Raw genomic sequence first — 26443 nt, 5'->3', positions numbered from 1 at the left:
GCTAAGGTGATACTGAGTCCAACTCAGTCAACAAGGAACGTGGCACGGGACTGCGGCATCAGCTGAGTCTCAGTGTCCAGGATACTGTCCTCTATAATCATTTCCATGCATATCAAAACCATTATGTGCAAGAACTTGATGATGATCATACTGACAGGCAGGTGCAGTTCTGTGAATGGTTTGAAGAAAGATGCAAACAGCAATATAACTTTGAAGGTGACATTTTCTTTTGCAATGAAGCCAGTTTCCACCTGTACAAGAGGGTGAAGAGACATGATGCAATCTAGTGGGCAAACGATGATCCTAGTCTTACTGCCATGGCAGTGAGACTAACCCTATGTTACATGTGTGGTGTGGTATACCTGGAGATGTCCTCATTGGTCCCATATTTTTTAACAACACACTTAAGCTGCATGCTACATACATCATCCTGAAGTAATGTTAATGCTCTATTTGGACAATCTGCCTCATGGACAGAGATGTAGGTTTTCCTTCCAGCAATATGGTGCACCTTCACACTTTGGACAAAGCGTCTGCCGACTCCTGGGTGAGGTTCTTCCTGAGTGTTAGACTGGCAGACGGAGTCTGGTGGAATGGTCGACTAGGTAACCAGACCTGATGCTACTTTTCCATTTGGGACACCTCAACTCTACAGTGTACACCAATATACCATGAGCATTTATTGATCTGCAGGAGAATATAACCTGTACAGAAATGCCAAAAGTGACATTAAGGTCTGCGTCCAGCAGTGTCCATCATCATTTTCAGGTGCATTGTCTGCATGATGGCAGTTAGTTTGAACACCAGCATTAGAGGTAACTGCAAACAACTGACCAAGGATTGCGGTTGTAATGTACTGTCAAGTTTCAGATGATAAAATTCTCTTCTTGTTCAGGGCTTCTTAGTTTTGGTAAGGTATACATTTACAATTTTTAAAAAGTAACTTTGATTCTGTTCTTAAAATATTTTTTAACATACTTCATATGCTGTTCATTGGATATCCTTTCTGTGCCAATAACAATACCATCATTTGCACAGTTTATTACAATGCTGATCTATTTTCATGTTACACTTTCCTAATTCCTCTGGAAAAAAGTACATGCAAAACTTTTATCAATCCCCAAACAATTCTTCGGTTGCTCATAAGTTCAGTTGCTGAGACACTAGTGGTCTCTCTTAAATAAGAAACTTCATTCTGAAGGAAAAACTTTACAAAATGCCTTTTATATTTATTAGGCTACTTTACATGAGAAATCACTGGTATTTAAATCTTTCTAATAAGGTATAGTCTGATGCTCCCAATTCCTTGCAATCTACTTAGCCACTTAAAATGAAATGGGTTTAATATACACACTGCCAACAAACAAAGCAAAGCACGCAGATGATATCGTCAGATGACAATATAACTTGGTTCACGTATACCATCAAAGTCTTTAGCATTAATGATTAGCATTGCAATTCTCTGCAACAAATAGAATGGACACCAGAGAACATTAGTTTTGTTTGTGTTTACTATTGTTACCAGGCCTTTTAGGGTTTATAACAAGCGCAAATGGCATCAAAAGTTGAGTACTTTGGATACACAGATGCTGTGTATTCATGTGAGACAGCATTATCAGAACTGACCTAACCTAATACATTTGAAAGGGGGGCTCATTGTCTCCATTTGGCTGGCTGATCGAATCGCGCTATATCCAGATTTGTAGGGCATTCAGATGTGATAGTGGCCCGATTGTGGTATTATGCACCAAGCACATCATAACCCCTTTACATCTGTGCCTGTCATCTGAGAACAAGTGTTGGACTCCCTGAAACATTCTTTGTTGTTCTATACACTGCTCGGAGATTAGCAGCAGCTGGACTTGCAAGTTACCATCCCATGCATAGACTGTTGTTAACACAACATAAACATTGTCGTTTGGAGTGATGCTGTGACCAAGAAGGACAGAATGCTGGTGAATGGCATTTCATTATGTTCAGTGATCAATTGCAGTTCTGCACTAACCCCCTCCACTCCCCCAGATGACCATCATCAGCGTGTATGGGCGATCTGGCTTGTATTGATTGAAGGAATTCTGATGGCACAACAGTACAACAAGGACATCGTGCGACCTCTTGTGTTACCTATTCTGTGACAATGCTCGCCGACGCCCGATGCATGCCTCTATGAGCTGTCTGCATGGTGTTGAGGTACTCTTGTGGACACCAAGATCCCCAAATCTGCCACCGATAGAACGTCTAGGACCAGCTCTGACGTCAGCTGCACCCCAGTGCCAATATCCATGATATCGAGGTCCAGTTAAAACAGTTGGGGGCCAGGAGACGATATAACAGCTTTGTTATTCTCTTCCAAACTGAATCCGGGCATGCATCCAGGTCAGAGGGGTTGAAGCGTCATATTGAAAAGTGGGCTCATATTGCAAAGTTCTTTGTAAATTTGTCTTGATTTTATAACAAACAAAATACATCACATATTTTTTTAACTCATGAATTTCCATTTCGTTTCCTCTTCCGCTTCTGTTTGTCAGGAAGTATAATTTCATGGATAAGTTGTTGTTGTGGTCCTCAGTTCCGAAGACCGGTTTGATGCAGGTCTCGATGCAACTCTATCCTGTGTAAGACTCTTCACCTTCCGAGTAATTACTGCAACCTACATCCTTCTGAATCTGCTTCTGTATTCATCTCTTGGTTTCCCTCTATAATTTTTACCCCCCCATTCTTCCCTCCAGTACTAAATTGGGGAGCCTTTGATGTCTCAGAATGTGTCCTATCAACTGATCTCATCTCTTAGTCAGGTTGTGTCCCATCTCCTAGTCACATTGTGTCACAAATTTCTTTTTTCCTCAGTTCCACGAGGTGCATTCAAGTTCTAAGGCCTCTGATTTTTTTTCTCCGGACTGGAAAGAGATATAAACATGCGCATTGTTTTAAAATGAGGCTGCGTTCATTGTCAATACGTCCCAGAGATGGCAGCACCGTACGGCAGATGGAATTTTACCGCCAGCGGCGAGAATGAGAACTGTTTTAAATACTTAAAATGGCGACGTTTTCCTTACTTGAACAGCATGCAATCATTTGTTTTCTGAATTTGTGTGGTGTGAAACCAATTGAAATTCATCGACAGTTGAAGGAGACACGTGGCGATGGAGTTATGGATGTGTCGAAAGTGTGTTCATGGGTGCGACAGTTTAATTAAGGCAGAACATCGTGTGACAACAAACCGAAACAACCTCGGGCTCGCACAAGCCGGTCTGACGACATGATCGAGAAAGTGGAGAGAATTGTTTTGGGGGATTGCCGAATGACTGTTGAACAGATCGCCTCCAGAGTTGGCATTTCTGTGGGTTCTGTGCACACAATCCTGCATGACGACCTGAAAATGCGAAAAGTGTCATCCAGGTGGGTGCCACAAATGCTGACGGACGACCACATGGCTGCCCGTGTGGCATGTTGCCAAGCAATGTTGACACGCAACGACAGCATGAATGGGACTTTCTTTTCGTCGGTTGTGACAATGGATGAGACGTGGATGCCATTTTTCAAACCAGAAACAAAGCGCCAGTCAGCTCAATGGAAGCACACAGATTCACCGCCACCGAAAAAATTTCGGGTAACCGCCAGTGCTGAAAAAATGATGGTGTCCATGTTCTGGGACAGCGAGGGCGTAATCCTTACCCATTGCGTTCCAAAGGGCACTACGGTAACAGGTGCATCCTACGAAAATGTTTTGAAGAACATATTCCTTCCTGCACTGCAACAAAAACGTCCGGGAAGAGCTGCGCGTGTGCTGTTTAACCAAGACAACGCACCCGCACATCGAGCTAACGTTACGCAACAGTTTCTTCGTGATAACAACTTTGAAGCGATTCCTCATGCTCCCTACTCACCTGACCTGGCTCCTAGTGACTTTTGGCTTTTTCCAACAATGAAAGACACTCTCCGTGGCCGCGCATTCACCAGCCGTGCTGCTATTGCCTCAGCGATTTTCCAGTGGTCAAAACAGACTCCTAAAGAAGCCTTTGCCGCTGCCATGGAATCATGGCGTCAGCGTTGTGAAAAATGTGTACATCTGCAGGGCAATTACGTCGAGAAGTAACGCCAGTTACATCGATTTCAGGTGAGTAGTTAATTAGAAAAAAAATCGGAGGCCTTAGAACCTGAATGTACCTCGTATTGTGTTGTTGTTGTGGTCTTCAGTCCTGAGACTGGTTTGATGCAGCTCTCCATGCTACTCTATCCTGTGCAAGCTTCTTCATCTCCCAGTACCCACTGCAGCCTACATCCTTCTGAATCTGTTTAGTGTATTCATCTCTTGGTCTCCCTCTATGATTTTTACCCTCCACGCTGCCCTCCAATACTAAATTGGTGATCCCTCGATGTCTCAGAACATGTCCTACTAACCGATCCCTTCTTCTAGTCAAGTTGTGCCACAAGCTCCTCTTCTCCCCAATTCTATTCAATAACTATTCATTAGTTATGTGATCTACCCATATAATCTTAAGCATTCTTCTGTAGCACCACATTTCGAAAGCTTCTATTCTCTTCTTGCTAAACTATTTATCGTCCATGTTTACTTCCATACATGGCTACACTCCATAAACATACTTTTACAAACGACTTCCTGACATTTAAATCTATACTCAATGTTAACAAATTTTTCTTCTTCAGAAACACTTTCCTTGCCATTGCCAGTCTACATTTTATATCCTCCCTATTTCGACTATCATCAGTTATTTTGCTACCCAAATACCAAAACTCCTTTACTACTTTAAGTGTCTCATTTCCTAATCTAATACCCTCAACATCACCCGACTTAATTCGACTACATTCCATTATCCTCGTTTTGCTTTTGTTGATGTTCATCTTATATCCTCCCTTCAAGACACCATCCATTCCGTTCAACTGCTCTTCCAAGTCCTTTGCTGTCTCTGACAGAATTACAATGTCATCGGCGAACCTCAAAGTTTTTATTTCTTCTCCATGGATTTTAATACCTACCCCGAACTTTTTTTTTTGTTTCCTTTATTGCTTGCTCAATATACAGATTGAATAGCATCGGGGATAGGCTACAACCCTGTCTCACTCCCCAACCACTGCTTCCCTTTCATGTCCATCGACTCTTATAACTGCCATCTGGTTTCTGTACAAATTGTAAATAGCCTTTCGCTCCAAGTATTTTACCCCTGACGCCTTTAGAATTTGAAAGAGTATTCCAATCAACATTGTCACAAGATTTCTCTAAGTCTACAAATGCTAGAAATGTAGGTTTGCCTTTCCTTAACTTTCTTCTAAGATAAGTCGTAGAGTCAGTATTGCCTCACGTGTTGCAACATTTCTACGGAATCCAAATTGATCTTCCCCGAGGTCGGCTTCTACCAGTTTTTCCATTCATCTGTAAAGAATTCGTGTTAGTATTTTGCAGCTGTGACTTATTAAACTGATAGTTCGGTAATTTTCACATCTGTCAACACCTGCCTTCTTTGGGATTGGAATTATTATATTCTTCTTGAAGTCTGAGGGTATTTCGCCTGTCTCATACATCTTGCTCACCAGATGGTAGAGTTTTGTCAGGACTGGCTCTCCCAAGGCCATCAGTAGTTCCAATGGAATGTTGTCTACTCCGGGGGCCTTGTTTCGACTCAGGTCTTTCAGTGCTCTGTCAAACTCTTCATGCAGTATCTTATCTCCCATTTCGTCTACATCTACATCCTCTTCCATTTCTATAACATTGCCCTCTAGTACATTGCCTTGTATAGACCCTCTATATACTCCTTCCACCTTTCTGCTTTCCCTTCTTTGCTTAGAACTGGTTTTCCATCTGAGCTCTTGATATTCATGCAAGTTGTTCTCTTTTCTCCAAAGGTCTCTTTAATTTTCCTATTGAGATAAGCCCCTACATCCTTACATTTGTTCTCTAGCCATCCCTGCTTAGCAATTTTGCACTTCCTGTCGATCTCATTTTTGAGACGTTTGTATTCCTTTTTGCCTGCTTCATTTACTGCATTTTTATATTTTCTCCTTTCATCAATTAAATTCAATATTTCTTCTGTTACCCAAGGGTTTCTACTAGCCCTCCTCTTTTTACCTATTTGATCCTCTGTTGCCTTCACTATTTCATCCCTTAAAGCTGCCCATTCTTCTTCTACTGTATTTCTTTCCCCCATTCCTGTCAATTCTTCCCTTATGCTCTCCCTGAAACACTGTACAACCTCTGGTTCCTTCAGCTTATCCAGGTCCCATCTCCTTAAATTCCCACCTTTTTGCAGTTTCTTCAGTTTTAATCTACAGTTCATAACCAATAGATTGTGGTCAGAGTCCACATCTGCCCCTGGAAATGTCTTACAATTTATAACCTGGTTCATGTCTTACCATTATATAATCTATCTGATACCTTTTAGTATCTCCTGGGTTCTTCCATGTATACAACCTTCTTTTATGATTGTTGAACCAATTATTAGCTATGATTAAGATATGCTCTGTGCAAAATTCTACCAGGCGGCTTCCTCTTTCATTTCTTAGCCCCAATCCATATTCACCTACTATGTTTCCTTCTTTCCCTTTCCCTACTCTTGAATTCCAGTCACCCATGACTATTAACTTTTCGTCTCCGTTCACTACCTGAATAATTTCTTTTATCTCATCATACATTTCATCAATTTCTTCGTCATCTGCAGAGCTAGTTGGCATATAAACTTGTACTACTGTAGTAGGTGTGGGCTTCGTGTCTATCTTGGCCACAATAATGCGTTCACTATACCGTTTGTAGTAGCTTACCCGTACTCCTATTTTTTAATTCATTATTAAACCTACTCCTGCATTACCCCTATTTGATTTTGTATTTTGTAACCCTTTATTTTCTTTACAGACGAATGGAAAAACTGGTAGAAGCCGACCTTGGGGAAGATCAGTTTGGATTCCGTAGAAATGTTGGAACACGTGAGGCAATACTGACCTTACGACTTATCTTGGAAGAAAGATTAAGAAAAGGCAAACCTACGTTTCTAGCATTTGTAGACTTAGAGAAAGCTTTTGACAATGTTGACTGGAATACTCTCTTTCAAATTCTGAAGGTGGCAGGGGTAAAATACAGGGAGCGAAAGGCTATTTACAATTTGTACAGAAACCAGATGGCAGTTATAAGAGTCGAGGGGCATGAAAGGGAAGCAGTGGTTGGGAAAGGAGTGAGACAGGGTTGTAGCCTCTCCTCGATGTTATTCAATCTGTATATTGAGCAAGCAGTAAAGGAAACAAAAGAAAAGTTCGGAGTAGGTATTAAAATTCATGGAGAAGAAGTAAAAACTTTGAGGTTCGCCGATGACATTGTAATTCTGGCAGAGACAGCAAAGGACTTGGAAGAGCAGTTGAACGGAATGGACAATGTCTTGAAAGGAGGATATAAGATGAACATCAACAAAAGCAAAACGAGGATAATGGAATGTAGTCAAATTAAGTCGGGTGATGCTGAGGGAATTAGATTAGGAAATGAGACACTTAAAGTAGTAAAGGAGTTTTGCTATTTAGGGAGTAAAATAACCGATGATGGTCGAAGTAGAGAGGATATAAAATGTAGACTGGCAATGGCAAGGAAAGCGTTTCTCAAGAAGAGAAATTTGTTAACATCGAGTATAGATTTAGGTGTCAGGAAGTCGTTTCTGAAAGTATTTGTATGGAGTGTAGCCATGTATGGAAGTGAGACATGGACGATAACTAGTTTGTACAAGAAGAGAATAGAAGCTTTCGAAATGTGGTGCTACAGAAGAATGCTGAAGATAAGGTGGATAGATCACGTAACTAATGAGGAGGTATTGAATAGGATTGGGGAGAAGAGAAGTTTGTGGCACAACTTGACTAAAAGAAGGGATCGGTTGGTAGGACATGTTTTGAGGCATCAAGGGATCACAACTTTAGCATTGGAGGGCAGCGTGGAGGGTAAAAATCGTAGAGGGAGACCAAGAGATCAATACACTAAGCAGATTCAGAAGGATGTAGGTTGCAGTAGGTACCGGGAGATGAAGAAGGTTGCACAGGATAGAGTAGCATGGAGAGCTGCATCAAACCAGTCTCAGGACTGAAGACCACAACAACAACAACAACCCTTTATTCACCTGACCAAAAGTCTTGTTCCTCCTGCCACCGAACTTCACTAATTCCCACTATATCTAACTTTAACCTATCTATTTCCCTTTTTAAATTTTCTAATCTACCTGCCCGATTAAGGGATCTGACATTCCACACTCCGATCCGTAGAATGCGTTTTCTTTCTCCTGATAACGACGTCCTCTTGAGTAGTCCCCGCCCGGAGATCTGAATGGGGGACTATTTACCTCCGGAATATTTTACCCAAGAGGACGCCATCATCATTTAATCATACAGTAAAGCTGTATGCCCTCGGGAAAAATTACGGCTGCAGTTTCCCCTTGCTTTCAGCCGTTCGCAGTACCAGAACAGCAAGGCCATTTTGGTTAGTGTTACAGGGCCAGATCAGTCAATCATCCAGACTGTTGCCCCCTGCAACTACTGAAAAGGCTGCTGCCCCTCTTCAGGAACCACACGTTTGGCTGGCCTCTCAACAGATACCCCTCCGTTGTGGTTGCACCTAAGGCACGGCTATCTGTATCGTTGAGGCATGCAAGCCTCCCCACCAACGGCAAGGTCCATGGTTCAGGGGGGGGGGGTGTCTATTCAGTACCTCCTCATTAGTTACATGATCTTCCCAGCCAATCTTCAGCATTCTTCAGTACCATCCAATTCAAAAGCTTCTATTCTCCTCTTGTTTTAACTCTTTATCATCTATGTGCCACTTCCATACAGGGCTATACTCCATCCAAATACTTTCAGGAAAGACTTCCAGACACTTAAATCCATACTTGATGTTAAAAAATTTCATTTTTCATGTAATTCCCTCAGCATCACCTCATTTAATTCAAGTACATGAAATTATCTTCATTTTGCCTCTGTTGATCTTCATCTTGCTTCCTCCTTTCAAGACACTGTCCATCTGTTCACTTGGTCTTCCATGTCCTTTGCTGTGTCTGACAGAATTTTTATTTTTCCTTCCTGGTCTTTAATACCTATTCCAAATTTTTCTTTTGTTTCCTTTAGTGCTTGCTCAATGTACACATTGAATAACTTCAGGGCCTGTCCCACTCCCTTCTCACCCAGTGCTTCCCTTTCATGCCCCTCCACCCTTACAAGTTGTAAATAGCCTTTTGCTCCCTGTATTTTATCCCTGCTACCCTCATAATTAAAAAGAGAGTATTTAAGTCAATATTGTCAATAGCTTTCTCTAGGTCTACAAATGCTGTAAATGCAGGTTTGCCTCTCATTAACCTATCTTCTACGAGAAGTCAAAGGTTCAGTACTGCCTGGCATGTTCCTACATCTCTTTGGAATCCAAACTGATCTTCCCTGAGGTCGGCTTCCATTCTTCTGTACAGAATTCATGTTAGTATTTTGCAACCACGACTTATTAAAATGACAGTACAATGATATTCACACTTGTCAGCACCTGCTTTCTTTGACAATGGAATTATTATATTCTTCTTGAAGTCTGAGGGTATTTCGCCTGTCTTGTACATCTTGCTCACCAGATGAAAGAGTTTTGTCATGACTGGCTCTCCCAAGGTTATCAGTAATTCTAATTCAATATTGTCTACTCCGGGGGCCTTGTTTTGACTTAAGACCTTTCAGAGCTCTGTCAATTTCTTCTCACAGTATCATTTCTACCATCTCATCTTCATCTATGTTCTCTTTCTTTTCTATAACATTGTCCTCAACTACATCTCACTTGTGCAGACCCTCTATATATGTACTTCTTCCACCTTTCAGCTTTCTTTGCTTATGATTGGTTTTCCATCTGAGCTCTTGATATTCATATAGGTGGTTCTCTTTTCTCCAAAAGTCTCTTTCATTTTCCTGTTGGCAAGTATCTATCTTGCTTCTCAATCTAGCCATTCCTGCTTAGCCATTTTGCACTTCCTGTCAATCAGATTTTTATGTTTGTATTTGCTGTTGCCTGATTTATTTAATGTGTTTTTATATTTTCTCCTTTCATCAATTAAATTCAATATCTCCTGTGTTACCCAAGGATTTCTAGTAGCCTCTGTCTTTTTACCTACTTGATCCTCTGCTGGCTTCACTATTTCATCAATCAAAGCTATCCATTCTTCTTCTACTGTACTCCTTTCCTCTTTTCTTGTCAATAGTTTCTCAACAACTTCTGGTTCTTTCAATGTATCAAGGTCCTATCTCCTTAATTTCCCATCTTTTTGCAGTTTCTCCAGTTTTCATCAACAGTTCATAAACAATAAATTGTGGTCAGAATCTACGTCTGCCCCTGAATATCTTTTACAATTTACAATCTGGTTCTGAAATCTCTGTCTTGCCATTATATAAAATCTGGAACTATCTGGTCTCTCCTACTGAATACAACCTTCTTTGACGGTTCTTACGCCAAGCGTTAGCAATGATTAAATTATGCTATGTGCAAAATTCTACCAGGTGGTTCCTCTTTCATTCCTTTCCCCGAGTCCGTATTCACCTACCATGTTTCCTTCTCTTCCTTTTCCTACTATCAAATTCCTGTCCCCACGACTATTAAATTCTCATCTCATTTAACTATCTGAATAATTTCTTTTTCTCAACACACATTTCCTCAATCTCTTCATCATCTGCTGTGCTGATTGGCATATAAACTTTTACTATTGTGGTGGATGTGGGCTCATGTCTATCTTGGCTACAGTAATGTGTTCACCAAGCTGTTCATAGCAGCTTACCTATGTTCAAATTTTCTTATTCATTATTAAACCTACTCCCAATTCAGCCTTATTTGATTTTGTATTTACAATCCTTTGTTCATGATTTTGTATTTATAATCCTGTGTTCACAGGGTAACAGGCCCAAGATGTAGAGATGGTGAGAGAAACCATTTGCGCCACCAGAAATTTATACAGACAGTTTTGTCAGTGGAAAAGCAAAAGCCATTGGCGATGCTCCAGGAGTGAAGATGATCAAGACAGCACTGAAGATGCCACTCAGTGAGACAGGTCCATGGAGAACTGCAATAGATGGCAAAATCATCGACAAAAAGGGAGCCATAGATGCCCGGTAGGAGACAGGCCATGATATGGTTAATGGTGATAGCAAAGAGGACGGCGCTCAGGATGGAACCCTGAGGCACACCATTTGCCTGAATAAAGATGTCCAACAAAGCAGAACCCACACGCACCTTGAAAACTCGGTCTTGTAAAAATGCCCGAAGAAAACAGGGCAGGCGACCACGGAAGTTCCACGTAAAGAGTGCTGAGGATACCAGTTCTCCAGCAGGTGTCATAGGTGTTCTCCAGGGTTTGGCAGGTGACTACTTAGTCAGGGGTTACCTTTTCCCATCATGCTTCACCATGTGACGAAGCAAGCTCGGATAATTTTAATTCCCCACTTGTTTTGCCATCTGACTCCTTAAATTCGTTTTGTTGCTTTTAACTAATTATCATTAACATATGTGAATATAATCTGCATTTCCATAAAAGAGGAAGATTGGCCACCAGTTTTAAAGCAAATAACACCAGATCTAATTTTGTGCTTAGTTTTATGTATGTAATTGATTTTCTAATTTATTTTGACTATTCCTAGTTAGTATCTTTTGTTATAGGGTGAAATCTGTAATTGTTTCGTAACTTAAATTCTACTGTTGACATATAAACATGTATAAATTCTGTAAAAATTGTAAACATTTGAAAGATGAAGTACTAGTAATCTTAAAGTATCTATTTAGTTTTATTCAAAAACATGTTAGCAAAATCAGCCCTTCATTAATTCCAAAGTAATTAACAGTTTTGTCAACAGTATTGTTTATGTAACTATATTTGTTAATTTCATGATTTAAACAAATAATTTGGCTTAGCACTTGTAGTAGAAGGAACTGTTAACAAGACGGAGTTTTTTATGTATTCAGTTCTTTTAATGAGTTAAGTTTTAATTGTAATTTCTGTAAATGTAATTTTAAGCAATGTGTAGTTTCAGTACCGATTACTGTGATGATATAAAAGGGCCAGATTCTTGGTCACGAGATAGTCAGTCCACGGCTGAGTTTCAGACGAGTAACGTGTGCTGTTTAGAACAACAACAATGCTTCAACTTAACAGTAATAATTGTTAAACAATTAGGCTGTGTGTAAAAACAGTGACAATGTCTGCTCCATATATACCTGACTGTTCTTCAAGAGCTGTGAACTGTATGGTTATGTTTTTACTGCTCGTAGATGTTCAACAGGAAACTATTGTAGCAGTATGTGGAGTTTCGCCTGCTAACAATTAATGAGGCTTATTGAATGTTAAATAATAGTGCACTGGCCATGTAACTGTGTAATATTCGGGGTTGTGCAAAGTGAAAATTAAAGTACTGTGAAACACAACTGTGCACCTGTTGGCTACATGATTTACAGTAGTGTGTGCCAGAATCCACAATCCATTTTTCAGCCAGTGTAGCAACGCAGCACATTGACACAGAGGACAACAATCATCAAATGAATTAAAAGCAGGTGGAACTGCAACAACTGCCATGAATTATCAGACCTTTCTGCAACAGGTTCTTCCTGGCTTGCTTGAAGATGTTCCAGCAAATGTGGGTGCAGCATTTGATTCCAACATGATGTTGTACCTGCTCATTTTGGACTGGCTGTTTGTAGGCATTTGAACAGGTCATTCCTGCACTGGTTGATTGGGTGTGGCGGACCAGTTCCCTGGCCCCTTCATTCACTGGATTTATCGAGACTAGACTGCTTTCTGTGGAGAGCCATGCAATCTCTCACGTACAGCAATCCTGTAGAGTCTGGAATGGATCTTGTCGCAGTCTGAGTGTGTCTGGCAGCCAACGCTCATCAGTATCAGGCACGCATGGCATCTAAAGATGCAAACCTTGAGTATCTCTTGTAACATTAGAGCCTTATTCATATCATACACCATGTATACTCATTACGTCCAACAAATGTTTCAAATGAATCACTCCCTTGTTTCCCTTCCAATTTATTTCTTACATGTAGACAAATCATTTCATAAAATGCCTGATTCAACAGCTCCGCTATATGGTGAGTCGCCATTATCCTTTTCATAATACTGTCATTATTCCATCCTGGATTTTCCATTGTTGGACTTTTTAAACTGTTTTATTTTCATGTTTTGTTCAGGAAGCATGAAATATATCTAAATACGTATCAGTATTAAATTATTATTAGAGTATATAGGTCAAGGATAATGCAAATGAGGTGACAGAAAATTTAAAGTTTAATGTTTAACTTAGAATTTTAAAAAATACTAGAGGATGTTTTACCTGGATTACATTCAAACAATTAAAACTCTTCCAGATTGTTGCAGAGTGAAAATTCAGAGTATGTGCTGATTTGAAACTTAGTAACAGATTAAAAATGTGTATTGGGCTGGAACCCATAGAACCTGGGACCTTTGCCTTTTGCGGGCAAGTGCTCTACTGACTGAGCTATCCAAGCATGACTCCCGACCTGTTCTCACTGCTATACATTCACCAGTACCTTGTCCCTGATCTTCCAAACTTATAGCCTTTTCAGGAGTGCTAGTCCATCAGGTATACAGGATAACTTCTGCAAGGATTGGAAGTTAAGAGGTGGGGTACTGCAGAAATAATGCTGTGAATTATGCTTGAATAACACAGATGGTAGAGCACTTGTCCATGAAAGTCAAATGTGCCACAATTGAGTCCCAGTCTGGCATACAGTTTCAATCTGCCACAAAATTTCAGTTATATTTATTTATATTTTGCAAAACCAGATCTCACGCAATCTAATTTGATACCCAATTTGTCCATTTACCACTCTTTGATTGGCTATGAAAATTAAGACCAATAACCATTGTGTAATTTAAAAGACATCTTTGTCTTTGCTCCACTCAAACATTTTCCAATAAAAAGCATAATACATGAGAATCTTGTAGTGAGTTAGATAACTTTATGTTGTCTCAAAATCTACATCATTCATTAAGTTTTGGATGTGAGGACTAACATATTTTTACAACATAAACTACTCTAATCATTCAGTTCCTAATATTTAAACATCAACAATCACTCTCAAATAGATCATTCACATCTGCTTGGTAATGATACCACTCTTTAGCTTCAGCCTGTATATCCACTGATTCAATCCAGAAAAATGTGTTTCCAAATTGTTTTGTGGGACCACACACTGTATGAGATTTCATCATAATCAAGAAACCTTTAAAGAAAATAATATAATAAAGATAAACTGAACAGTACTCCAGAAGTTGATGGCAAATGAAGCGGTCAGCTATCAGCTGATCGATGATGGTTTCAATATAATCACATCATGCATGTTTTTTGTCATCTATGGTCTAAGCCTGCACAAATGCAGAAGAACAGGCGTCGCAAAAAGATCCTACTGTACAGGGGCCTGAGATGAGTCTCAGGCCTTTTCAAACCCAAAAGGAATTACTACTATCAATGAATGCAGGTCTATCTCAACCACATTTCGGACAAACATTGAAGGGAACTACAAGCAATGGAGGTATGGAGTCGGGTACCTTGGAAAATGCCATTGCTCACATCAACACACAAAGCGGCAAGTCTCCAATGGGCCATACAACACAAAAACTAAACAGTAATGACTGGAACAGGCAGTGTGGTCTGAGGAATTGCATTTTTGCCTCATTTAGGTGGTTCTGTGATGGTTTCATTTTGGGTAAAAAAAAAAAAAAAACAGTGACACAAAGTTTGGTGGATCATGAGACTGAACTTAATGAAAGCTACAATTTGAAAGAATTTATCCAATAAAATCAATTCCTATCAGAAACATTTTACTTCAGTGCTTGTCTTAATTGAAGCAACAATACCATCATCTTTAACATTGTTGTAAATAAAATGTTATACATATGAGTGTTTAGTGAATACAATAGTTGTTCCAAAATGAAATGGTAGAGTGTTTCAGGAAATATGTGGACACATGTACTTTAATAAATCTTGGAGATAGCTGTTGCTGTTGTAAATAATTGTTTATTTGACTTCCTGTTATGGTATTGCTGCACTGAGGTCTTGAGAACGTCCCATCATAAATCAGGATATCATGTAACATGCAAATACCCTGAATTATAACATCAGCTTTTGAAGGATTGCATCACAATAGTGTGCTAATAGTTCCCATTTTGTATGTTAATATACCAAATGCACGTTGTGCTGATTTTCATCCTCTTAAAACTTGTTATCAAGTATTTTTTGTTCATTTGTAAAGAGATCCCATAGGACTGATTTCATTACATTTGTGTAATGGGGAAACACCTTACCAACTGTCATGGAACAAAAAGGAACCTTAAATATTAATCTGGTAATGGAAGTGATTATGGTAAACTGAGATGTTTTCGTTGAAAAATTGATCCAAAGTTAATCCATAATTAATCTCATAAAATTTCATATATCAATGAGGAGTTTGTATTCACTATCTCTACTATTACAAATATGGTGTCTTCATCTGCAAACACAAAAACACATCTTTTAAAAAATCACATGTATCTTGCCAAGTCATCCTGAACATACAAGTGCCATTACTTTTTGTGTGTTTATCATCTGACCCACCAAAACAGTTAGGCAGATTCCAGGTCATTGCCTTTCTCTGAATAATGTCCTTCACTTTGTCTGACACAATACAGAAACAGATTTCAGACATCCTGTAAATAAGGAACAGATGTCAGACATCCTCTAAATATTCTGGAAATGGTTGGGATAGATGTTTGATATGCTACATTTCTTCTTCACTGCGTAACATCCACACTTTGAAAAATATTGAGTGCATCACTGTCTGGGTCTGGTCTAGATGGCATATCTGCCACTATTCTGTAGAATGACTGTTTCCCGCCTCCTGGCAGTTTTCATACTACTGATTCGACACTTAGGCACCCTATTGCACCTCAACTGGCTCACAATATCACTCAATCCTAATAACCCAGCAAATGTTTGGGACTATTTGGAACAGCCAGGAGAAATACTAAGTGAGCACAAAGTCTTGCCCTGATTATAGCAATTTATTACAGATTAGCCGTTTGATATAATAATTTACATTTGATACCGTTACAGAGGTTAGTGTTACTTGTTTTAAGATCACTTACAATAGTAAACCTCAACATGTCCTCCTAGCCTTCAGTTCGTCAAGGTCAGCGACTGGTGTGACGAAAACTCTGTCCCTGATATAACCCGAGAAAAAAATGTCAAGGGATTTAATGTCTGGAGAGCGGGGTGGCCAGGGTGTTGGACCGTTCCTTCCAATCCACCGATCTAGAAATGTTTCATCCAGGAAATCCAAAGCTCAGTGGGAGGGTACACCATCTTGCTGGAAAATTGTCCATGGTTGATATTCTTCTAACTGGGGGGCAATGAACAATGTCTAAGTAAATGTTAGCAGTAATGGATTTTTCTGCCAAGAACAATGGTCCAAAAACCTTGTTATGCACGAGGCCGCACCAAACATTCATTTTTTCGGTGTCTCACTGTAACTGTACAGCGGCATGTGGGGACTCTGAACCCCATATACGGACATTATGCCTATTTACCATTCCACTGACATGAAAGGTGGATTCATCGGTGAAGCATATGCAATTTAAGAAATCATTAGTGCCATAAATCCAGTTGAGAATCCCAGTTGCAAATTCAGCACGTGTCAGCAAATCATTGCAAGACTAACACGATTTGCACTTTGTAAGCATGCAACCTAAGCCTTTCATGAAGGACCTTCAACACACTTGCTTGCAGTATTTGAAGTTCACGTGATGCTTCACGGGTTGATTTAGATGGACTCTGCTGAAACGACTGCTGAACATGATCAACAGTTGCATCACTAACACGAGGCCTGCCATTTCGAGGATGACCTTCAACGCTGCCTGTTTCGTTAAACTTTGCATACCATTGCTTTATTGATTTAATGTCAGGAGGGCTGCGTCCATAAGAAGCCAGAAATTGGCGCTGAATACTGACGGGCGATTTCGTTTTGTGAAACCAAAGCACACATTGTGCTTTCTCCTGTTTCAACGCCATTTCGCCAGCAACTATCGTGACCTAACAGAGCTCATCAGTGTTTCGGAACACTAGCACCATCTATTGGTCACAACAACTAGTAACACGAACATATGTAATGGCATCAAATGTAGCTTATTATGTCACACAATTATTCTGTTATAAATTTTTATAATCGGGGCAAGACTTCGTGCTCACCCTGTATAACAGTCAACATCCACCCACCACCAAGTTCGTGTGTGTGTGTGTGTGTGTCTAAATAAAGCAATTACAGTCATAGAATTACAGTAACACTGATTATATAAACTACTGTGGTGTAAGTCTGTGGATGAAAATCACAGGTCAACTTTTAAAATCTGAATTTTACTTTATATTTATGTACAGATAGTGCAAAACTTTCACTGTGTTCTATACTTTTAAGTAGTTCAAACTACAAATCAAATGTAATTATTTAAAAGTTCAAACTGTCGCAGTGTCAATAACTAAAAGTCTAATATCCTTGTACATAAAGTTGCAAATGATCTGTATGCCCTTCTACCTCTCCAAGATGATCGGCAAGTTCCTGTAACAATTACAAAATACACACACACACACACACACACACACACACACACACAGAGAGAGAGGCATCAAAGAAACTGGTATAGGTATGTTGTTGTTGTTGTTGTTGTTGTTGTTGTGGTCTTCATCCTGAGACTGGTTTGATGATACCTCTATCCTGTGCAAGCTTCTTCATCTCCCAGTACCTACTGCAACCTACATCCTTCTGAATCTGCTTAGTGTATTGATCTCTATTCTCCCTCTATGATTTTTACCCTCCACGCTGCCCTCCAATGCTAAATTTGTGATCCCTTGATGCCTCAAAACATGTCCTACCAACCGATCCCTACTTCTAGTCAAGTTGTGCCACAAACTTCTCTTCTCCCCAATCCTATTCAATACCTCCTCATTAGTTACGTGATCTACCCACCTTACCTTCAGCATTCTTCTGTAGCACCACATTTCGAAAGCTTCTATTCTCTTCTTGTCCAAACTGGTTATCGTCCATGTTTCACTTCCATACATGGTTACGATCCATACAAATACTTTCAGAAACGACTTCCTGACACTTAAATCTATACTCGATGTTAACAAATTTCTCTTCTTCAGAAACGCTTTCCTTGCCATTGCCAGTCTACATTTTATATCCTCTCTACTTCGACCATCATCAGTTATTTTGGTCCCTAAATAGCAAAACTCCTTTACTACTTTAAGTGTCTCATTTCCTAATCTAATCCCCTCAGCATCACCCGATTTAATTTGACTACATTCCATTATCCTCGTTTTGCTTTTGTTGATGTTCATCTTATATCCTCCTTTCAAGACACTGTCCATTCCGTTCAACTGCTCTTCCAAGTCCTTTGCTGTCTCTGACAGAATTACAATGTCATCGGCGAACCTCAAAGTTTTTACTTCTTCTCCATGAATTTTAATACCTACTCCGAATTTTTCTTTTGTTTCCTTTACTGCTTGCTCAATATACAGATTGAATAACATCGGGGAGAGGCTACAACCCTGTCTCACTCCTTTCCCAACCACTGCTTCCCTTTCATGCCCCTCGACTCTTATAACTGCCATCTGGTTTCTGTACAAATTGTAAATAGCCTTTCACTCCCTGTATTTTACCCCTGCCACCTTCAGAATTTGAAAGAGAGTATTCCAGTTAACGTTGTCAAAAGCTTTCTCTAAGTCTACAAATGCTAGAAACGTAGGTTTGCCTTTTCTTAATCTTTCTTCTAAGATAAGTCGTAAGGTTAGTATTGCCTCACGTGTTCCAACATTTCTACGGAATCCAAACTGATCTTCCCCGAGGTCCGCTTCTACCAGTTTTTCCATTCATCTGTAAAGAATTCGTGTTAGTATTTTGCAGCTGTGACTTATTAAACTGATAGTTCGGTAATTTTCACATCTGTCAACACCTGCTTTCTTTGGTATTGGAATTATTATATTCTTCTTAAAGTCTGTGGGTATTTTGCCTGTCTCATACATCTTGCTCACCAGATGGTAGAGTTTTGTCAGGACTGGCTCTCCCAAGGCCATCAGTAGTTCTAATGGAATGTTGTCTACTCCCGGGGCCTTGTTTCGACTCGGGTCTTTCAGTGCTCTGTCAAACTCTTCACGCAGTATCTTATCTCCCATTTCATCTTCATCTACATCCTCTTCCATTTCCATAATACTGTCCTCAAGTACATCGCCCTTGTATAAACCCTCTATATACTCCTTCCACCTTTCTGCCTTCCCTTCTTTGCTTAGAACTGGGTTGCCATCTGAGCTCTTGATATTCATACAAGTGGTTCTCTTCTCTCCAAAGGTCTCTTTAATTTTCCTGTAGGCAGTATCTATCTTACCCCTAGTGGGACAAGCCTCTACATCCTTACATTTGTCCTCTAGCCATCCCTGCTTAGCCATTTTGCACTTTCTGTCAATCTCATTTTTGAGACGTTTGTATTCCCTTTTGCCTGCTTCATTTACTGCATTTTTATATTTTCTCCTTTAATCAATTAAATTCAATATTTCTTCTGTTACCCAAGGATTTCTATTAGCCCTCGTCTTTTTACCTACTTGATCCTCTGCTGCCTTCACTACTTCATCCCTCAAAGCTACCCAGTCTTCTTCTACTGTATTTCTTTCCCCCATTCCTGTCAATTGTTCCCTTATGCTCTCCCTGAAACTCTCTACAACCTCTGGTTCTTTCAGTTTATCCAGGTCCCATCTCCTTAAATTCCCACCTTTTTGCAGTTTCTTCAGTTTCAGTCTGCAGTTCATAACCAATAGATTGTGGTCAGAATCCACATCTGCCCCTGGAAATGTTTTACAATTTAAAACCTGGTTCCTAAATCTCGGTCTTACCATTATATAATCTATCTGATACCTATTAGTATCTCCAGGATTCTTCCAGGTATACAACCTTCTTTTATGATTCTTGAACCAAGTGTTAGCTATGATTAAGTTATGCTCTGTGCAAAATTCTACAAGGCGGCTTCCTCTTTCATTTCTTCCCCCCAATGCATATTCACCTACTATGTTTCCTTCTCTCCCTTTTCCTACTCTCAAATTCCAGTCACCCATGACTATTAAATTTTCGTCTCCCTTCATTACTTGAATAATTTCTTTTATCTCATCATACATTTCATCAATTGCTTCGTCATCTGCAGAGCTAGTTGGCATATAAGCTTGTACTACTGTGGTAGGCTTGGGCTTCGTGTCTATCTTGGCCACAATAATGCGTTCACTATGCTGTTTGTAGTAGCTTACCCGCACTCCTATTTTTTTTATTCATTATTAAACCTACTCCTGCATTACCCCTATTTGATTCTGTATTTATAACCCTGTAATCACCTGACCAAAAGTCTTGTTCCTCCTGCCACCGAACTTCACTAATTCCCACTATATCTAACTTTAACCTATCCATTTCCCTTTTTAAATTTTCTAACCTACCTGCCCGATTAAGGGATCCGACATTCCACGCTCCGATCTGTAGAATGCCAGTTTTCTTTCTCCTGATAACGACGTCCTCTTGAGTAGTCCCCGCCCGGAGATCCGAATGGGGGACTATTTTACCTCCGGAATATTTTACCCAAGAGGACGCCATCATCATTTAATCATACAGTAAAGCTGCATGTCCTCGGGAAAAATTACGGCTGTAGTTTCCCCTTGCTTTCAGCCGTTCGCAGTACCAGCACAGCAAGGCCGTTTTGGTTAATGTTACAAGGCCAGATCAGTCAATCATCCAGACTGTTGCCCCTGCAACTACTGAAAAGGCTGCTGCCCCTCTTCAGGAACCACATGTTTGTCTGGCCTCTCAACAGATACCCCTCCGTTGTGGTTGCACCTACGGTACGGCCATCTGTATCGCTGAGGCATGCAAGCCTCCCCACCAACGGCAAGGTCCATGGTTCATGGGGGAAGGGTATAGGTATGCGTATTCAAATATAGAGATGTGTAAATGGGCAAAATATGGCACTGCGGTTGGCAATGCTTATATAAGACAACAAGTGTCTGGCATAGTTGTTAGATTGGTTACTGCTGTTACAATGGTAGGTTATCAAGATTTAAGTGAGTTTGAACGTGGTGTTACAGTTAGCACACGAGTGATGGGATACATCCTCTCTGACGTAGCGATGAAGTAGGGATTTTTCCGTATGACCGTTTCACGAGTGTACCGTGAATATCAGGAATCCAGTACAACATCAAATCTTCGACACTGCTGTGGCCGGAAAAAGATCCTGCAAGAACAGGACCAACAACGGCTGAAGAGAATCATTCAACGTGATGGAAGTGCAACTCTTCCACAAAATGCTGCATATTTCAATGCTGGACCATCAACAAGTGTTAGCATACAAACCATTCAACGAACCATCATCGATATGGGCTTTCAGAGCCAAAGGCCCACTCGTGTACCCTTGATGACTGCACAACACAAAGCTTTACGCCTTACCTGGGCCTGTGGATGACTGGAAACATGTTGCCTGGTTGGACGCGTCTCACTTCAAATTGTATTGAGCGGATGGATGTGTATGAGTATGGAGACAACCTCATGAATTCAAGGTCCCTGCATGTCAGCAGGGGACTGTTCATGTTGGTGGAGGCTCTATAATGGTGTGGGGTGTGTGCAGTTTGGGAGAACCCTGATACATCTAGATACAACTCTCGGCAGGTGACATGTATGTAAGCATCCTGTCTGATCACCTGCATCCATTCATGTACTTTGAGCATTCCGACGGACTTGGGCAATTCCAGCGGGACACTGCAACACCTCACACATCCAAAATTGCTACAGAGTGGCTCCAGGAACACTCTTCTGAGTTTAAACACTTCCACTGCCCACCAAACTCCCCAGACACGATCATTATTGAGCACATAGTAGATGTCTTGCAACGTGCTGTTCAGAAGAGATCTCCACCCCCTCATACTCATACAGATTTATGAACAGCCCTGCAGGATCCATGGTGTCAATTCCCTCCAGCACTAAGAGTCTATGCCACATCATGTCATGGCACTTCTGCTCATGGGGGCTCTTCACAATATTAAGCAGGTGTACTAGTTTCTTTGGCTCTTCAGTGTATGTGCTACCATAACTGAACCATTATGTTTTGTTACAAATTTGTCAATAAGACCACTTACTTTTCGTTGGTAGACAAGGCCAAATTCTCGGAGGTGCTGTAAGAATACCAACAGACCTTCACTCATGCCTTCTGTACTGTAATCCTGAAATTCAAAACAAAAAAGTGAGTTATCTAATACAATACTTTTCAACAGCTCTGTACATCTCTGTTCACCTATGTAGGATCCACTGTAATCTTGGTCATAATAAAATAAACAACATTTGGATGGCTATTTTATGGTCTTTAATTCAATTTATGTGTGAAAAGTGTTACTGGGCTTGAGTGGCAACATGAGGAAAATAATACTTCCGGTTTACGTTTGCCATAAACAGATAATATCAAAACTATTTTATTTAGCTCTAAAATATGTCTTGCAAAGAAAAGTTAGGGAAAAAAATTCCATTTTTTCTCGCATTAATGCCTTTGATTTTTTTTTTTAAATCCGTCTTATATGGATAATGGAACGAAAACTTACACAAGCATAATACTAAAATGTTAGTAAACCTATACAAGTTTATATGGGGTTATTTTAAAGAAATGCAACTAAAAATTATATAAACTGAAATCTGTTTCTCAATGCCAAGTGAATTCCCCTGCTTGTATCTATCTGTGAAACCTGTCATTCAGCTGCAAACTCTGGGTTGTGACTAGTCTTTTAGGCACCTGCAGCAAATCTTAACATCCCCCCCCCCCCCACACCCTCCACAGAGGAAAGTATTGATGACGATGACCTACATGACATGTAAGAGGTATTTTTAATATTACTTCTATATAAGAATGAGAAAACTCCAGTTTCGCTGAGTGATGGCTGCTCAATACTGTAGGATCTATATTAACCATTAGCTCTGTGTGCATTTAGTGTCCCTCTGGGGGGGGGGGGGGGGGCGGCGTCAACTTTAAAACCTTCAGACATGTATACATATTCAAGTCATCGTCATAAAAATACAGCACTGAATGAGTGTGAAGTTCTATGTGTCATGAAATGATGTAAATGACATGAACTATTGCTTAAGTTGACATTCTCAACACAAATCATAGTAAACTGATGTTCTTGCACACTGTTTACATGTGAACTGAGGCAGTTTGCATTCAAATACAATCACAAGTCAAGTTTCTCTGCTCTTGTCGGTGATAGTACATTCCAGTGAGAACAATTATAAGCTTTGTATCACCACAAATAGGGAAAAAATGTAACTGATGTTATAATACTAACCTTACAATTTTCTCTCCGGAATCTACTATCTCCGACAAGAGCAAAGAAAATGACTTGTGCTTATATTTGTGTGCCAACTGCCTCAGTTTACATGTAAACAGTGAGCAAAGATCATCAGTTTACTGTGATTTGTGTTAAGGACATTAATATCATTTCATGATGTACAGAACTTTGCACTTATTCAATGCTGCACCTAGGTGATGGGAACTCTAAAGCTTTCAATAAAATTAATGTTTATGGTGATACCTTACTAACAAAACTGGAATGTTGTGGACATGTGCAAAAGAGGATGGGTGGTAGATTGAGAAAGCTATGAAGCGAAATGAAAGGAAAGTTGCTACCTGATGGAAAATCTGTCTGGCCGAGGCAGATTGACAAACTGAAACAGACCTTCTTCGGAGTTATTATGGACTGGCCATTAGATGAACTGCACCTCTGAATGATGTTACAGCAATGAGAAAAGTTGTATGGGCCACCTACTTGCATAAGTTGTCCACAGATGACCACCCTGTTCATGGACATTTCCCTAAAGCAGCAGATTCTTGGTGTGGTTACCAAAAAGGAAAAAAAAGTGGTCAAATATACCATCATAAGCATTCTCTTCCTGAGCCTGTTATAAATAAAATAAAACCAATTTTTAGAGACCCGAGTGATCCTGTTTTGCTTAGTAAATGTCTTCATGCGGGCACTCAGAATACAAATGAAAGTTTCAACCAATGCACATGGGAAAGATTACCCAAGAATGTTTTTGTAGGACTAAATACATTAAAAGTTGGTGTACTAGATGCAGTGATATGTTTCAATGATGGAGTGATAGGAAGGTTGGAAGTCCTGAGAAATTTAGGCATAAAATGTGGCTCTAATATGGAAGACCAACTGCTTGCGTGTGACAGACAATGGGTGCATGAAGCTGAAAGATTTGCTCTTCAAGTTACCAAAGAAGCAAGAAGTGCTAAAAGAAATGCCAAGAGGAAGCTTGAAGATGTTGGATTCGTATCTTCATTCGTAATTTCCCACAAATTGTATTTTTCAGAATTCAGGTATAAATATTTCCTAAAGTTTATAAAGCATTGCTTTAATTTTTTCTGTAACTTGCAATAGTCCAAACTTATGTAGTAGACCTAAGCTTTATTGCAGAATCAACTAAATTATAGAAAAAATAACAATTTTATTACAAAAAATTATAACAATTAAAATGTAAGATCTGATATTTTTTATCTTTGTAATATACATAATAGTTGGAATTAAATAGGTCTAGTACCTCAGCCATCAATGTCATGCATATCTGGTAAAAACTTGGTCCCCTTTACATGTTCAACATTGGATTAAATGGTACCTCAAATTTTGAGAAAGCATTTTGGAAAAAAAATTGCATCAACTTCTTTGTAATTTTTTTTATAACCCTAAGCAGCTTCAAAAATATTCAAAATACTTCTAATCTGTTTAGAAAATATGCTGCACTACCTGATATCAACAAAAAATCTGTAAAACATATCCATCATAAACAGTGCCTGAAAGAAATAAGTGTTGATTTTTACATAATACTGAGCCGAAAAGTACCCTCTATCCTTAAAGAGTACTCAGAAGGTTGGTGGCTGCCCTGTTTTGATAAAGTATCTTAGAAGAGGGAACACAATTATGCAGTCAGATTTACCTGGTTTTGCCTCATCAGATTGTAAGGAATCCACAATCCCTTACCCAATGACAAAACATATTTTTGCCACACACAGGTCAATTTTAGGTAAAATCGATTGTCAAGCATCCCTAGTACTAAGAGAGTAAAAGTCTGTGAGGTTCGAGTTTGGAGTCTGTCGAGTCCAGGTGAAGCGATGAGCTACGCACTGTCATACCAGCCAAGTGAGCAAACAGCCCGCCAAAACATACATAATTTGAAGAACAACGTTTATCTGGTCTTTAGTAAGCATTTTGTTACGTGTAAGTACCTCACCAACAGATGGACAGTATATTTGAGGAAATACTAACGTATGTGGGAATGTGCAGTGTGTAAAAGATTATGTAAATGATCTACTATAATTTCAAGAAAGTGCTGACCTTATACCTGTGATTAACTTACCATTTCTGCCTGAATACATATAGACTTGATTTACACATTTTCCGATGTGGCCCTATAGTCCAACCCCAATGAGATATTTTAAATGCCAAAAGCATAGCCATAGGCAGTCTACCTGTAAAGGACAACAACATGTGGAAAGTGTGCCACACCACTGGAGGAATAGATTAGGAGGAGGGGTGAGGCAATACCTACACGAAGGGACATAAATATCCACGGAAATCTTGAAACCATTTCTCTAATGTAGTGCCACTATGTCATACTTCGTTAAGCTTATGTAGCGTTCTCATATTGAGTATAGAACCCTCACAAATCCATATTTTATACCAATATTATCAAGATAAAAATATATTTATGTGAAATTCTTGGACACATACTAGCTATATTAGCTTACCTTGCCCATGGTACTGAAGCTGAGTTGGAAAAGAAAGGTCAAGCATTCGACTAAGTCCAATGCACGAGTTTCAACAGTGTCCAAGTACTGCAATATAAAGTACCAGACTTGTGATGCAGTGTCCAGTAACAGGAACTGAAATCCATCTCTTGTTATAACAGGACTCCCATCGGCTTCATCTCTATAAAGTGAAATTATTACACCAACAAATTCAATAACAAATATTTGTTCTTGAGGATTTATTCACAGAAATAATTAAATGTGTAAACAAAGAATAGGAGTTGTGAAGTGAAGAGACTTAGGAGGAGCAGGGGGATAGAAAGGAACAATTATTGTAAGTACCGAAAACATTTTCATTAGTAACTGAGAAGTGTGTCATGATAATGCAAGCTAACATTTTGTTCTACTGTATATCCTGAATTTTAAGATGCCTATTTCCATAATTTCTTCATAGGTGTATTACCTACCCACTTTTTGTCATTTTCTGTTAGAAGCAGCAAGGAATGGAAATGGAGGGAGGCAGAGGAGAGGGGAGGGGCTCTGTCCAGTAAAATACATAAGGTACCATCAAGTATTTTTGT

The 26443-nt window shown here is 39.7% G+C and overlaps 1 protein-coding gene across 2 annotated transcripts in view; it reads right to left on the bottom strand.

Annotated features, from left to right (window-relative positions):
* Positions 1-26443, bottom strand: part of LOC126248895 (general transcription factor IIH subunit 4) — a 129596-nt gene that overhangs the window by 8413 nt on the left and 94740 nt on the right. For both annotated transcript variants that reach the window (XM_049950377.1, XM_049950369.1), the window contains 2 exons: positions 25863-26043; positions 22204-22287 (listed from right to left, as the gene is read on the bottom strand). In XM_049950377.1, coding sequence (XP_049806334.1) covers positions 22204-22287; positions 25863-26043 — 265 coding nt within the window. The remainder of the gene's footprint in view (positions 1-22203; positions 22288-25862; positions 26044-26443) is intronic.

Source organism: Schistocerca nitens, chromosome 1 (genome assembly GCF_023898315.1).
Source record: "Schistocerca nitens isolate TAMUIC-IGC-003100 chromosome 1, iqSchNite1.1, whole genome shotgun sequence".
In the NCBI taxonomy this organism is placed as follows: domain Eukaryota; kingdom Metazoa; phylum Arthropoda; class Insecta; order Orthoptera; family Acrididae; genus Schistocerca; species Schistocerca nitens.
This window is presented reverse-complemented; position numbering and strand designations above follow the sequence as displayed.